Source organism: Lactuca sativa, chromosome 7 (genome assembly GCF_002870075.4).
Source record: "Lactuca sativa cultivar Salinas chromosome 7, Lsat_Salinas_v11, whole genome shotgun sequence".
In the NCBI taxonomy this organism is placed as follows: Eukaryota; Viridiplantae; Streptophyta; class Magnoliopsida; order Asterales; family Asteraceae; genus Lactuca; species Lactuca sativa.
In genome coordinates this window covers 24,057,789-24,070,211 of record NC_056629.2, presented here as the reverse complement: position 1 = coordinate 24,070,211, position 12,423 = coordinate 24,057,789, and the positions used below count along the sequence as shown (strand labels likewise).

The 12,423-nt window shown below is 36.1% G+C and overlaps 1 protein-coding gene and 1 long non-coding RNA gene across 3 annotated transcripts; both read left to right on the top strand.

Annotated features, from left to right (window-relative positions):
• The first annotated feature begins 416 nt into the window (after positions 1-416).
• On the top strand, positions 417-1,663 carry LOC122195095 (uncharacterized). 2 transcript variants are annotated; one of them, XM_042896600.2, is made up of 2 exons: positions 417-856; positions 972-1,663. In XM_042896600.2, exons 1-2 carry the CDS (start codon positions 436-438, stop codon positions 983-985), a joined length of 435 nt encoding a protein of 144 aa, XP_042752534.1. In that variant the 5' UTR covers positions 417-435; the 3' UTR covers positions 986-1,663. The 2 variants fall into 2 exon arrangements, with proteins under 2 accessions (XP_042752534.1, XP_042752535.1); XM_042896601.2 differs by having other exon boundaries at positions 417-781; positions 972-1,662.
• Positions 1,664-10,351: 8,688 nt separating this feature from the next.
• On the top strand, positions 10,352-11,438 carry LOC122195096 (uncharacterized). Its single transcript, XR_006185060.2, has 2 exons — positions 10,352-10,875; positions 10,991-11,438. It is a non-coding gene; the product is annotated as an uncharacterized LOC122195096 (long non-coding RNA).
• Positions 11,439-12,423: the final 985 nt, after the last annotated feature.

The following is a 12,423-nucleotide window of genomic DNA, read 5'->3' as shown; positions in this document are numbered from 1 at the left end:
TTAAAATTTTTGAAAGGGGCCGTAAGCACTCACCCTCGAAGCGTGAGTTGCATTTGTTTAACTTCGGTTTCCTTTGAGAAGCTTGACATGAGAAAATGCAATACATAATTCTTGAACTTTGAATTACTCTTGGGACCGTTTTGTAACAAACTTACACTATATGGGTTGTTTTGTAATTTCGCTAAACTATAGGAGTTGTTTGGTAGTTTAATTTAACGAATAGGATTGTTTTGGTAACAAAAATTACCAAATGAGGGGTTGTTTTAAACAAATGGGTTCATTGTTTGGGGTTGGGAGGGATTTTGAATACATGGTTTAATAGGGAGGGCATTTTGGTCATTTTCTAATTAAAATGACTTAAGACTTTTTAATCCCCCGTGCTCTTCGTTTGATCGGGCAATGAAAGAAAAGGAACACGAAGGCAGATGCACAAAAATGACGAGAAGGAAAGCACGAGGTCGCGGCTCTGCATCCGGTCCTTGCTCGTCGCAGACCACAAAGAAAGACCGAAGGAGAATGAAGCTCGCAGGCGGCGCTTCGTCGGTCGATTCGCGAAGAGGGAGTAGTCTCCGGGTCGACGAGACTGAAGAGGGAGGGCGTGAAGAAGCAGCGAAGTTTTGCTCGTCACTTCCGGATGCGAGGTGTAAGGTCCGGGCGTTGCAAGAAGCGGTAGTAGCGAAGACGAGGCCATCTGATCTCTGTGGTCGATGCGAACAGCAGAGGAAGAAAACGAGGGGAAAGGGGGTCCGATGGGAGTCCGGTCGGCAGCCATTCGTCGCAGGTGAGGATCTCGGTGGTGTTTGCTCGAAAATCACGATGTTTCCCCTTTTTTTTGGCAGTTCTGAATCAACCACCGGTAAAAAAATACTTTTGGGATTTTGTTTGTTTGTTTGATAGAAATCATTGGGGTGTTTGGGTTTGCTGGGAAATCAATGATAATGAAGGGAATTTGGGTTTGTTTCATTTGACAGGGAAGGAAAAGTAAACAAAATCGTGTTGTTGTTATTCCTGTTTGCTGGTATACCCGAAGTCAAGAATAAGAGTATTCTTGTCGATGTAGGATGAAAGGAAATATGGAGGTTTATTAACAGGAAACGTAGAAGAGAAGGGTGTTAGGGGCTGTTCCTGTGACAGCTTCAATTGAGAAAAGGAAACACGTTTTCTTTTGAGTTTGAGTGTAGTATTTTCCATTGTGTGTAGAATTGGATGCTTTGTTATTTGGATGTAAACTTTTGGGTTTTGGCTGTAATTTTTATATAATTGGTTTGATTTTTATGGTTTTTGGCTGTAATTTTTTATATAATTGGTTTGATTTTTGATTGTTTTTATATATTTTGTTTTTTCTTTGGGTGTAAATTGAAGCAACTTATGGTTTTTGGCTGTAATTTTTATATAATTGGTTTGATTTTTATGGTTTTTGGCTGTAATTTTTATATAATAGGTTTGATTTTTGATTGTTTTTATATATTTTGTGTTTTCTTTGGGTGTAAATTGAAGCAAAAGTTTTTTCCTATGCGTATGTATTTAGTTTATAACTTTGTGCTTATATAATTGGTTTGATTGTTTTTATATATTTTGTGTTTTATGTTTATAGCTTTGTGTATTGATTTGTACAATTTACTCCATGCGTATGTATTTAGTTGAATTTGGATATGTATTGATTTATTGTACTAGATATGTATTGATTTATTGTACTAGTTAACTGTAGTAGTATGTATTTAGTTGAATTTGGATATGTATTGATTTATTGTACTAGTTAATTGTAGTAGTTTACATATTTGTGTATTATATAAATTTAAACTCATATGGTAGGAAATTTGAAATTCATTAATTTGTTAAACATTTGTATAAAAATTGACACATATATAACGTATGTTTATGAGATATATAAAAAATTGAATATTTGTACATAATAAGTGTTCAAATTTTTTCATATATACTAGCATTTGGTATTTGGAAAAATCATATGACTTATATATAAACATTTATATATTTAGTGTCGTTATATAATTTTAATTATATATCATATATGCATTGTGAATACATGATTGACTATTTGTCATATGCAATATGGTTTTATAAAAATTATAGCAAATACATAATAGATTTTTGATAAATACGTTCCTAACATATATATGTATATATAGATGTACATGATTTTACAAAATTTGGGTTATCTCTGCGTTAAGACTTGTAATATCTGGATTGGATAATAATATATTATTTCCAGAATATATTGCCAATAATTGAAATCATATCGAAATCAATAGTTTAAGGTTTCGCGATTACTAAATCTGAAAACATCTGATTTTTCCACTTTATAAATATTTTACTAAAAATATTTCAAATATGAAATTAAATATTAAGCTATAGTCTGAGTCCAAAAATGCTTTCGGAATTCCTATTTGAGGTGTGCAAGTCCCTCAACGGATGGAAACAATTTTTAGCTATTTTAAAAGAATCAGTATTATATTGGTTTTGGATTCTTAAAACGGTCGTATCTTTTGTATACAAACACCGTTCGGGACGTTCTTTATATTTTTGGAAATAGGGAAACGTATACTTTAAGACTAGAATGTTTTCTTTGCTCACAAGTGCTCAATGAGTCAAATTACAAAGCGATTTACTATGAACCCGACCGTTAAGGGAATTTCGTCCCGAAATTATTTAAGTCTTGATTATTTTGTTCCACAATCATTTTGTTCTACTAGTGGAGGGAACACTGCTAAAAAGTTGTGGATGTTTTTGTTTCATCCGATTCTTACATTCCCAAGTAAACTTCGGATCTCTACGAGAGTTCCATCGAGCATTTATTATAGGTATGTGGCTTTCTTTGAGGCTTTTGATTTTCGATCCAAGATCTCCATCGGTTCCTTCACGAAGTGAAGCTTATTGTTGACCTGGATCTCATCGAGAGTAATGACAAGGTTCTCATTAGAGAGATACTTTTTAAGATTTAATATGTTGAAGGTATCATGAACTTTATTAAGTTTTTTAGGTAAATTGAGTTTGTAAGTCACTGGACCAACTCTTGACAGGATTTGAATAGGTACAATGTAACGGGGGTTTAGTTTGGCACGTTTTCCAAATCGAATGACACGTTTTCATGGTGCGACTTTTAGTAGGACACGATCTCCTACTTTGAATTCTATGGTTTTGCGTCTTGTGTCGGCATAGCTTTTCTAATGACTGCTTGCGGTCCTTAGTCATTCCTTTATTTGAACAATCTTCTCCTATTGTTTCATGAATGATCTCTGGACCAGTTTGTACTGTGTAGAGTATCCTAACACGTTTTATAGCTCATTGAGTATCTCTAATTTCTACCCAGCATATCGGAGAACAACATCTGCACCAGTACAAGGTCTCAAATGGAGTGGTCTTTATGTTAGTGTGATAGTTATTGTTAAATGAAAACTCGACTAGTGGTAAGTGAGTATCTCGTGCATTACCAAATTCCATCACTCAAGCACGAAGCATAACTTGTAGAGTTTGCATCATTCTTTCACTCTGATAATCCGTTTGAGGATGATATGTAATACTTACGCCGAGTTTGGTTCCTAGGAACCTTTGCAATGATTCCCAGAATATGAAAGTAAATTTATTATCTCGGTCTGAGATAGTAAATTTTAACAGATAATTTAGTATGATTACCTCTTTGAGATAACTCTGGTGACTTTTTTCCGTCTTGTTTGTTTCTTTTTTAGGGCTACGAAATAGGGGGAATTGGTCAAAAAGTTGAAAACTACCTAAATAGTGTCGTATCCGTTTAAAGTTCTTGACAACTTTGTTATGAAGTCCAGGGTTATTTATTCCAACTTCCGTTCTAGGATTGGAGATTGTTTTGGTAGAACAAATGGATTTTTGGTAATCTGTTTTGACTCGGGAGCAAGTCTAGCATTTACTGACATGGATGGAAATCTCTGCCTTCATGTTGGTCCACCAATAAAGCTTCTTGAGGTAGAGATACATCTTATCTGATCTGAGATGTACATAATGTCTCGATTCATGAGCTTCATTTAAGACTAGACTCATGACTTCACCAAACTTTGGTGTCCAAATTCGACTCATGAGATATCGTGTTCCGTATTCCATGAGGTCAAAATGTTTACCCATGCCTCACATGTTTTCTTCCATGAAATTCTCGGGTTTGAGTGCTTCCAGCTGAGCATCTCGAATTTGGTTGGTGAGATTGGAGTGGATGGTTAAGGTTAAGGCTTTCTCATGAAGTGGCTTTGCTTCTTCTTTCTAGGTTAAAGCGTCTACTACAACATTTTTGTTTACGAGTATGATAATGAATTTCACATTCGTAATCATTTAGAAATTCGACACACATTCGTTGTCTCATGTTGAGCTCCTTCTGGTTGAAGATGTGTTGAAGGCTTTTGTGATCGGTGAACACGACACACTTCGACCCGTAGAGGCAGTGCCTCTAAATCTATAAGGAAATCACTACAGCTCCCAAATCTAATTCATTAGTAATGTAGTAGGCCTTGTTTGGATTAAGTTGTCTAGAAGCGTGATCAATGATTTTATTCCTTTGCATCAATATGCATCCTAACCCTTGTTGTGAGGCGTTGCTGAATACTACAATGTCTCATGTTGTAACGCCCGTAGATCAGGGCTAGTCAATTTAGAAACAATAAGCATCAAAAATGACTTTTTGATGGAAGGTTATCTAGAAGGATTAATCTTAACCAAGTTGTAGTATATGTCACAAGGTTTCCGTGCATATAAAGAACGCCAAAATCCGAGTTATAACGAAGAAGTTATGGCCCGTCGAAGTTTCGCGACAGAACCGGCACGACGCAATGCAACGTAAAAAGTGAATTTACGTTAGAGCGGTATTTAGCCGAAGCAATCTAAATGAGAATCGAAGATCTCATTGTTGGTATCGAAGCGATAAAAAGTTAGGCGAGAACGGACGTCAAACGAAGAAGTTATGAATTTATAACGAAAGTTTATGTCGCGGCCTATTAAAAATAATTAATAAAAATAAAGTCAAAATTAGCCGACGGAGTCTAAACGAAAGTTGTAGAACGTAGTCTCACCTTCGCGTGGATATAAAGAACGTCGAAAACGGAGTTCGTATGAAGAAGATATGAATTTCCGAAGATTATTAAATAATTTGTATTTATTTTTAATCTTTAATTCGGAAGCATTATCCGAAGGAGTCACCGGTCTGATCCGAGGTACGCGCCGCGTACTCGAGTACGCCCCGCATACTCGAGTACGCACCGCGTACTCCGAAAGTGTCGACATCGCAGCAAGTGGCTTCGGATGACGAACGCAGTGACGTTTTTCGGACCAGTACGCCCTGCGTACTGGCGTACGCCCCGCGTACGTGCGAGGCTCAGCCTCTATAAAAGGAATCCGAAGGCAGCCGATAGTTTTGCCAATTTCTCCTCTTCTTTCTCCCATTTTGCATCGGTTTGCGTGCCAGAAATACCCCGAAGCCCCGGTATTATTCTCTAGCCCCGAGGCGAGTCCCGAGATCCCGAAGATCCCGAGAAGTGCGGTTCCCGAGCCGAAGCTCTGCCCGCGAGAAGTTCGATTTTTGAAGAGATCTTCCAGATCTGCTGAGGAATACTACTTCTGCAAGTCGTAGTGCTGTCCGATCATCTTCTGATCAAGTGAGTGTATACTACCTTTCATAAACACGATAATAATACAAGTATGGTTTGAGTGTATTAAGTATATTGTTGTTTATATTGTGTGGGTGTGTAGTTGCTTTCTTCTAACACATCAATATGAAGTATTTTATACGAAATACGTGTTATGTGTATAGTTTTGTTGTTATGTGTGTGAATGTATATTCACTTTCTTCTATCTCATAGATCTGATTTATTCTCTATGAAATACGTGTTATGTGGGTGTGCCTCATCTGTTATGTGGAATAGGTATTGAACGAGAATGTTATACAGGGTTCAAACTATGGATAAAAATATATATTTTTATCTACTAATATGTTGGGTAGAACATGGGGAGACAGTTGATGTGTGATAAACAGATGAGAGGCCCCGATGTTGTTGTTGTTGATCTAGTTAATCAGCGAGTATGGATTAGATCAAGAGGTTAGTTTAGATCCGTGAGTAGGGATCAAATCAAGAGGTCAGTTTAGATCCGTGAGTAGGGATCAGATTTAGAGGTTAGTTTTAGATCCGTGAGTATGGATCAGGTAAAGAGATAAACTTGCTATTAGTCCGGGAGTATGGATTAAGACTAAGTTAATTGTCCCTAGTCCGGGAGTATGGATTGGGCACAGTTATAGATCCGGGAGTATGGATCAGATATGGATTAAGATTAAGATAATTGTCCCTAGTCCGGGAGTATGGATTGGGCACAGTTATAGATCCGGGAGTATGGATCAGATATGGATTAAGATTAAGATAATTGTCCCTAGTCCGGGAGTATGGATTGGGCACAGTTATAGATCCGGGAGTATGGATCAGATCAGGATTAAGGTATAGTTAATTGTCCCTATTCCGGGAGTATGGATTGGGTACAATTATTGATCCGGGAGTATGGATCAGATCAGGAGGTAGTTTTAGATCCGTGAGTATGGATCAGGTAGTTTTAGATCCGTGGGTATGGATCGGGTAGTTTTAGATCCATGAGTAGGGATCAGGTAAAGAGGAAAAATATTAGATGTGAGAGTTTAGATCGTGTCATTGTGAGGATCAATGGGGTGGGTTAAGAGTTGTCTTTATGTGGTGAAATTGTGCAGGTTTGAATGTTCTATATTTATAAATATATGATGTAACATTGTGGGATGAAAACCCTATATGCTCACCAGGCTCCCAAGCCTGACCCACTCAGTTTTCTTTTCATTACAGGTAATGACACAAGAGTATAAGTCGGCGGACTTGACGAGAGATTTTGGATTATAGATCAGTAGTTGAATAACTATTGTAAGGTCTATATTATGTTGTTTATGCTTTTGGTCTGTAACGAACATGACATCCCGAGGTTTTATTATTTAATAAAAATACATTCTTTTTGAGAAATGTTTTGATAAAATGGTTATCATATTTTATTTTGGGAACAAATTCCGCAACCGTTTTCTTTAAACGATCACTCTGATTTTGAAAACAAAGCATAAACAAATCGGTCTTTTCTGGCCGTGAAATTGGGGATGTCACACATGTTCCCTTTAGAAGAGCCAAAATTGGTGCACTGCACAACTCTTGTTTCAATTTCTCGAAGGCAGACTCTTGTTGTCTCCCCGATCGAAATCATTGTCTTTCTAGGTAAGAGCGGTGAGAGGATTGGCTATTTGGGAGAAGTTCTTGATGAATTTTTGCTAATAGTCTGCAAGCCCAAGGAATTTGCTTACTTCGGTTGGCGTCTTTGGTTAGTCTGAATGGCATAACTAGGAACTAGTAGTGATTGTATCGAGTCCTAAATGTTGTCTTTGAAAGGTCTGCTTCTTGGATTCTGAGTTGTTGATCGCCGGATCATTGATCGATCTTTGAGTAGTAACGGGATCCTTCTAGTTGGTCGAACAGGCCATCGATCCTCGGGAGTGAATATTGGTTTTTGATGGCGAATTTGTTCAACTCTCATTAGTCGATGCACATCCTGAATGATCCATCCTTCTTTTTGACAAACAATTCCAAAGTTCCCCATAGATAGAAGCTTGGTCGGATAAGGACTATGTTAAGAAGTTCTTAAAGTTGACTAGATAGTTCTTGTATTTCCGATGGAGCCAGACGATAAGGAGATCCAGCCACTGGTGCTGCATATGGGATTAATTCGATTCGAAATTCAACTTGTCTGATTGGAGGTACTCCAGGTAGATCTTCTAGAAATATGTCCGAGTAATCTCACATTTGTAGTATGTCTTTGATTTCCATAAGCTTGTCTTGCATATCCACCACGTGAGCCAAGAAAGTGAAGCATATCTTCTGCAACCACCTCTTTGCCTTCATCCAGGAGATGGTTCTTAGGTTCTTCCCACACTTATGTCGTCTGTAAATCACATGAGTTTTGTTGTTGGTTAAAGGTATTTGAACGGAATTTTCGTAGCATAAAATATCTGCTCGATGAAGTGATAACCAATCCATTTTGATGATCACATCAAAACTTCCAATGGTCATAGGTATTAAATTTCCGTCTATTTCTATTACGGGTTCATCATTTCCGGGCAAAGGTTTGTGAGGTCGTTAAATCGGACAGTGTAAGCAGTCACCTCCGATCCTTTTATGGTTAGGTTCCAAATTATAGAGAGAGAATTGAAATTCTACCGATTTCATATGATAGAGAGAGATGTTTGGAGACTACTGAATGATCGATTGGGAACTATGGGTTTCACTGCTACAATGGTAGCGGAGCTAGTGGTTCTTTGTTCTTCTTCGGGGTTATGCGAACTACAAAAAATATGAATGTTATCCCAGATTTTTAAGTATTTTTAAAGTGTATATGTTGTTTTGGGGTTGATATAGGGTTTCTAAGGTACTAAGTTTCTGCAGAGAATCTTGAGAACATCCTTTAATCTCTAAAACTTTCTACCATTATAGTCTGTCAAACTCCTTGCTCGAGGTTGGTTGTTCATCGGCCCAACCATAAATAACATATGCGTATGTTCCAAGTTTATTTATGATATGGCTTATGTACGGTACTAACCTTAATTGAGGTGTTGGACCTAAAGGGTTGAGTTGGTAGTTTTAGTTGGAGGCATGTTAGAGTTTTATTAAGTGTTCTCATCGCGGGTTAGAGTACATATAACTCTTGTATATTATCGTTGGTGGGGATTATAGTACAAGTACAACAATAAACAATATAACATTCATGTTCCATCTTGATATTTGAATACAACATTTTTACAAATGACAACAATACATGAATTGCTTTAACAGATAAGCATATAATACAACAACAAGTAAACTAGGTCACCTGTAATACAATCCGTCTTGAATGTTTGTTTAGTGATTTCCTGAGAATACATATAGTTTTGAGGGTCAACAAAAGGTTGGTGAGTGTTACTAGTTTTTGCTAACAGTAGTTATACTTTTCATAACTCTACAAAGTATTTTCTTTGTATGTATAAATTGTTAAAACAATGTTTGCAATGAGTCTATAAAAGCCAAAATGTATTTTTGTATAATTAAATCCATATTTTTAACCGTATTTGTAAAGAATCTTTTAATATCCTTTAAAACCAAAATGTTATGTTACATAAGTAATTCCATACTTAAAATAGTTTGAAAGCACCCAAGCCCATGTTTGGTAGTGTGTGTGTGTGTGTGAGAGAGAGAGAGATTCTAGTTAATGTCTATAGTGAGTCCTAAAACGGAGCTATGTGACTGAGTGTACCCACTACAACGCTTCATTGGATGTTAAAGTAACGATCATAGACACTTATCACCCGCTTCGATTGATCGGTCGAGGTTGTGGCTAGCAATCGCTGGTGGGGATGTCAACCCCGTATAGATCTATACATATGTATCTCGCTCCAAAGATGAATGGTTACAGTATTGTGGGTATGCTAAGTGTTTAGACTCAGCTAATGAATAACGTCTCACTAAAAAGTCCTTAACTAAAATGTCTGTGAATAACTCTCAATCCTAACTTAATTGTTATTAAGTCACTTGGCATAATGAGTTTCATTGTATTAAGTTTATAAAAGCCGAGTATGCTTGGTATGTATGTAAAAGTGTAATCTACTTGCTTTTACAAAGATGTATGTTTCAAAATAATGAGCATGTGTACATGTATAAACTTTATGCATTTAAACATATAAATATACATGTATAGTAATAGCTTGAATCCTTGAAATAGTACAATGTGTTATAACGTGTTTGTCATAATATACAATGTCACATAAAAATCATATATTTTTGTATAATGTAACATTTATCGTGTGGCCTAATTATTTCATGATAAAAAATCCATTATATGTATACGAAAAGTTTATACTAGCTTTTTTGTAAAAATGTGTTACATGTATCCCCCCCCCCCCCCCCCCCCCCCGCGGAAATAATTAAAATTTTAAAAAGAGGTCATAAGCACTCACCCTCGAAGCGTGAGTTATATTTGTTTAAATTCGGTTTACTTTAAGAAGCTTGATTTGAGAAAACACAATACATAATTCTTGAGCTTTAAAATTCTCTCGGGACCGTTTTGTAACAAACTTACACTATATGGGTTGTTTTTTAATTTCGCTTAACTATAGGAGCTGTTTGGTAGTTTAATTTAACGAATATGATTGTTTTGGTAAAAAAAAAATTTACCAATTCAGTGGTTGTTTTAACCAAATGGGTTCATTGTTTGGGGTTGGGACGGATTTTGAAGACATGGTTTAATAAGGAGGGCATTTTGGTCATTTTCTAATTAAAATGACTTAGGGCTTTTTAATCCCCCCTGTTCGTCGTTTGATCGGGCAATGAAAGAAAAGGGGATACGAATGGATGAAGGCGACGTGAGGGAAAATGAACACGAAGGCAGATGAACAAAAATGGCGAGAAGGAAAGCACGAGGTCGCGGCTCTGCATCCGGTCCTTGCTCGTCGCAGACCACAAAGAAGACCGAAGGAGAATGAAGCTCGCAGGCGGTGCTTCGTCGGTCGATTCGCGAAGAGGGAGTAGTCTCCGGGTCGACGAGACTGAAGAGACGGAGGGCGTGAAGAAGCAGCGAAGTTTTGCTCGTCACTTCCGGATGCGAGGTGTGAGGTCCGGGCGTTGCAAGAAGCGGTAGTAGTGAAGACGAGGCCATCTGATCTCTGTGGTCGATGGGAAAAGCAGAGGAAGAAAACGAGGGGAAAGGGGGTCTGATCGGAGTCCGGTCGGCAGCCATTCGTCGCAGGTGAGGATCTCGGTGGTGTTTGCTCGAAAATCACGATGTTTTCCCATTGTTTTGGCAGTTCTGAATCGACCACCGGTAAAAAAATACTTTTGGGATTTTGTTTGTTTGTTTGATAGAAATCATTGGGGTGTTTGGGTTTGCTGGGAAATCAATGATAATGAAGGGAATTTGGGTTTGTTTCATTTGACAGGGAAGGAAAAGTAAACAAAATCGTGATGTTGTTATTCCTGTTTGCTGGTATACCCGAAGTCAAGAACAAGAGTATTCTTGTCGATGTAGGATGAAAGGAAATATGGAGGCTTATTAACAGGAAACGTAGAAGACAAGGGTGTTAGGGGCTGTTCCTGTGACAGCTTCAATTGAGATGTATTTTCTATATAATTGGTTTGATTTTTGATTGTTTTTATATATTTTGTGTTTTCTTTGGGTGTAAATTGAAGCAAAAGTTTTTTCCTATGTATTATGTTTATAACTTTGTCCATTGATTTGTACAATTGACTAATGTGTATGTATTTAGTTGAATTTGGGTATGTATTGATTTATAGTACTAGTTATCTACAGTAGTTTACATATTTGTGTATTATATGAATTTAAACATATTTGTGTATTATATAAATTTAAACTCATATGTTAGGAAATTTGAAATTTAATAATTTGTTAAACATTTGTTTATAAATTGACACATGTATAACGTATGTTTTTGAGATATATAAAAAATTGAATATTTATACATAATAAGTGTTCAAATTTTGTCATATATACTAGCATTTGGTATTTGGAACAATGATATATGACTTATATATAAATATTTATATATTTAGTGTCGTATAATTTTAATTATATATCATATATGTATTGTGATTACATGATTGATTATTTATCATATGCAATATGGTTTTATAAAAATCATAGCAAATACATAAAAGACTTTTGAAAAATACGTGCCCCACACATATATGTATATATAGATGTACATGATTTTAGAAATTTTGGGTTATCTCTACATTAAGATTTGTAATAACTGGATTGGATAATAATATATTATTTACATAATATATTGCCAATAAGTGAAATCATATCGAAATCAATAATATAAGGTTTTACGATTAATAAATTTGAAAACGTTTGATTTTTTCACTTTTACAAATATTTTTATTAAAAATATTTCAAATATGAAATTAAATATTAGGCTATAGCCTGAGTCCAAAAATACTTTCGGAATTTACATTTGAGGTGTGCAAGTCTGTCAACGGATGGAAACAGTTTTTAGCGATTTTAAGAAAATCAATATTATATTGGTTTTGGATTCTTAAAACGGTCGTATCTTTTGTATATGAACTCCATTTGGGACGTTCTTTATATATTAGGAACCACGGAAACATCTACTACGAGACTAGAATGCTTTCTTTGCTCACAACTGCTTAATTTGAAATTTAATTTTTTCAGACGTATTCTTAGGGTTGGAATTTGAGCTGTTTGATTTGTTTGCCAAATTACATATTTGGAAGTATGATATCATCTGGTATCTTATCATAGTTGAAGCAACTCATTTATTTTACATTAGGTGCACTAAAACTCAATGAGTCAAATTACAAAGAGATTTAGTGTGAACTTGATCGTTCA

What these genes read in the sequence shown, in the direction of transcription:
- LOC122195095 (XM_042896600.2), top strand. Translation starts at nt 436, where the DNA reads ATGACGAGAAGGAAAGCACGAGGTCGCGGCTCTGCATCCGGTCCTTGC.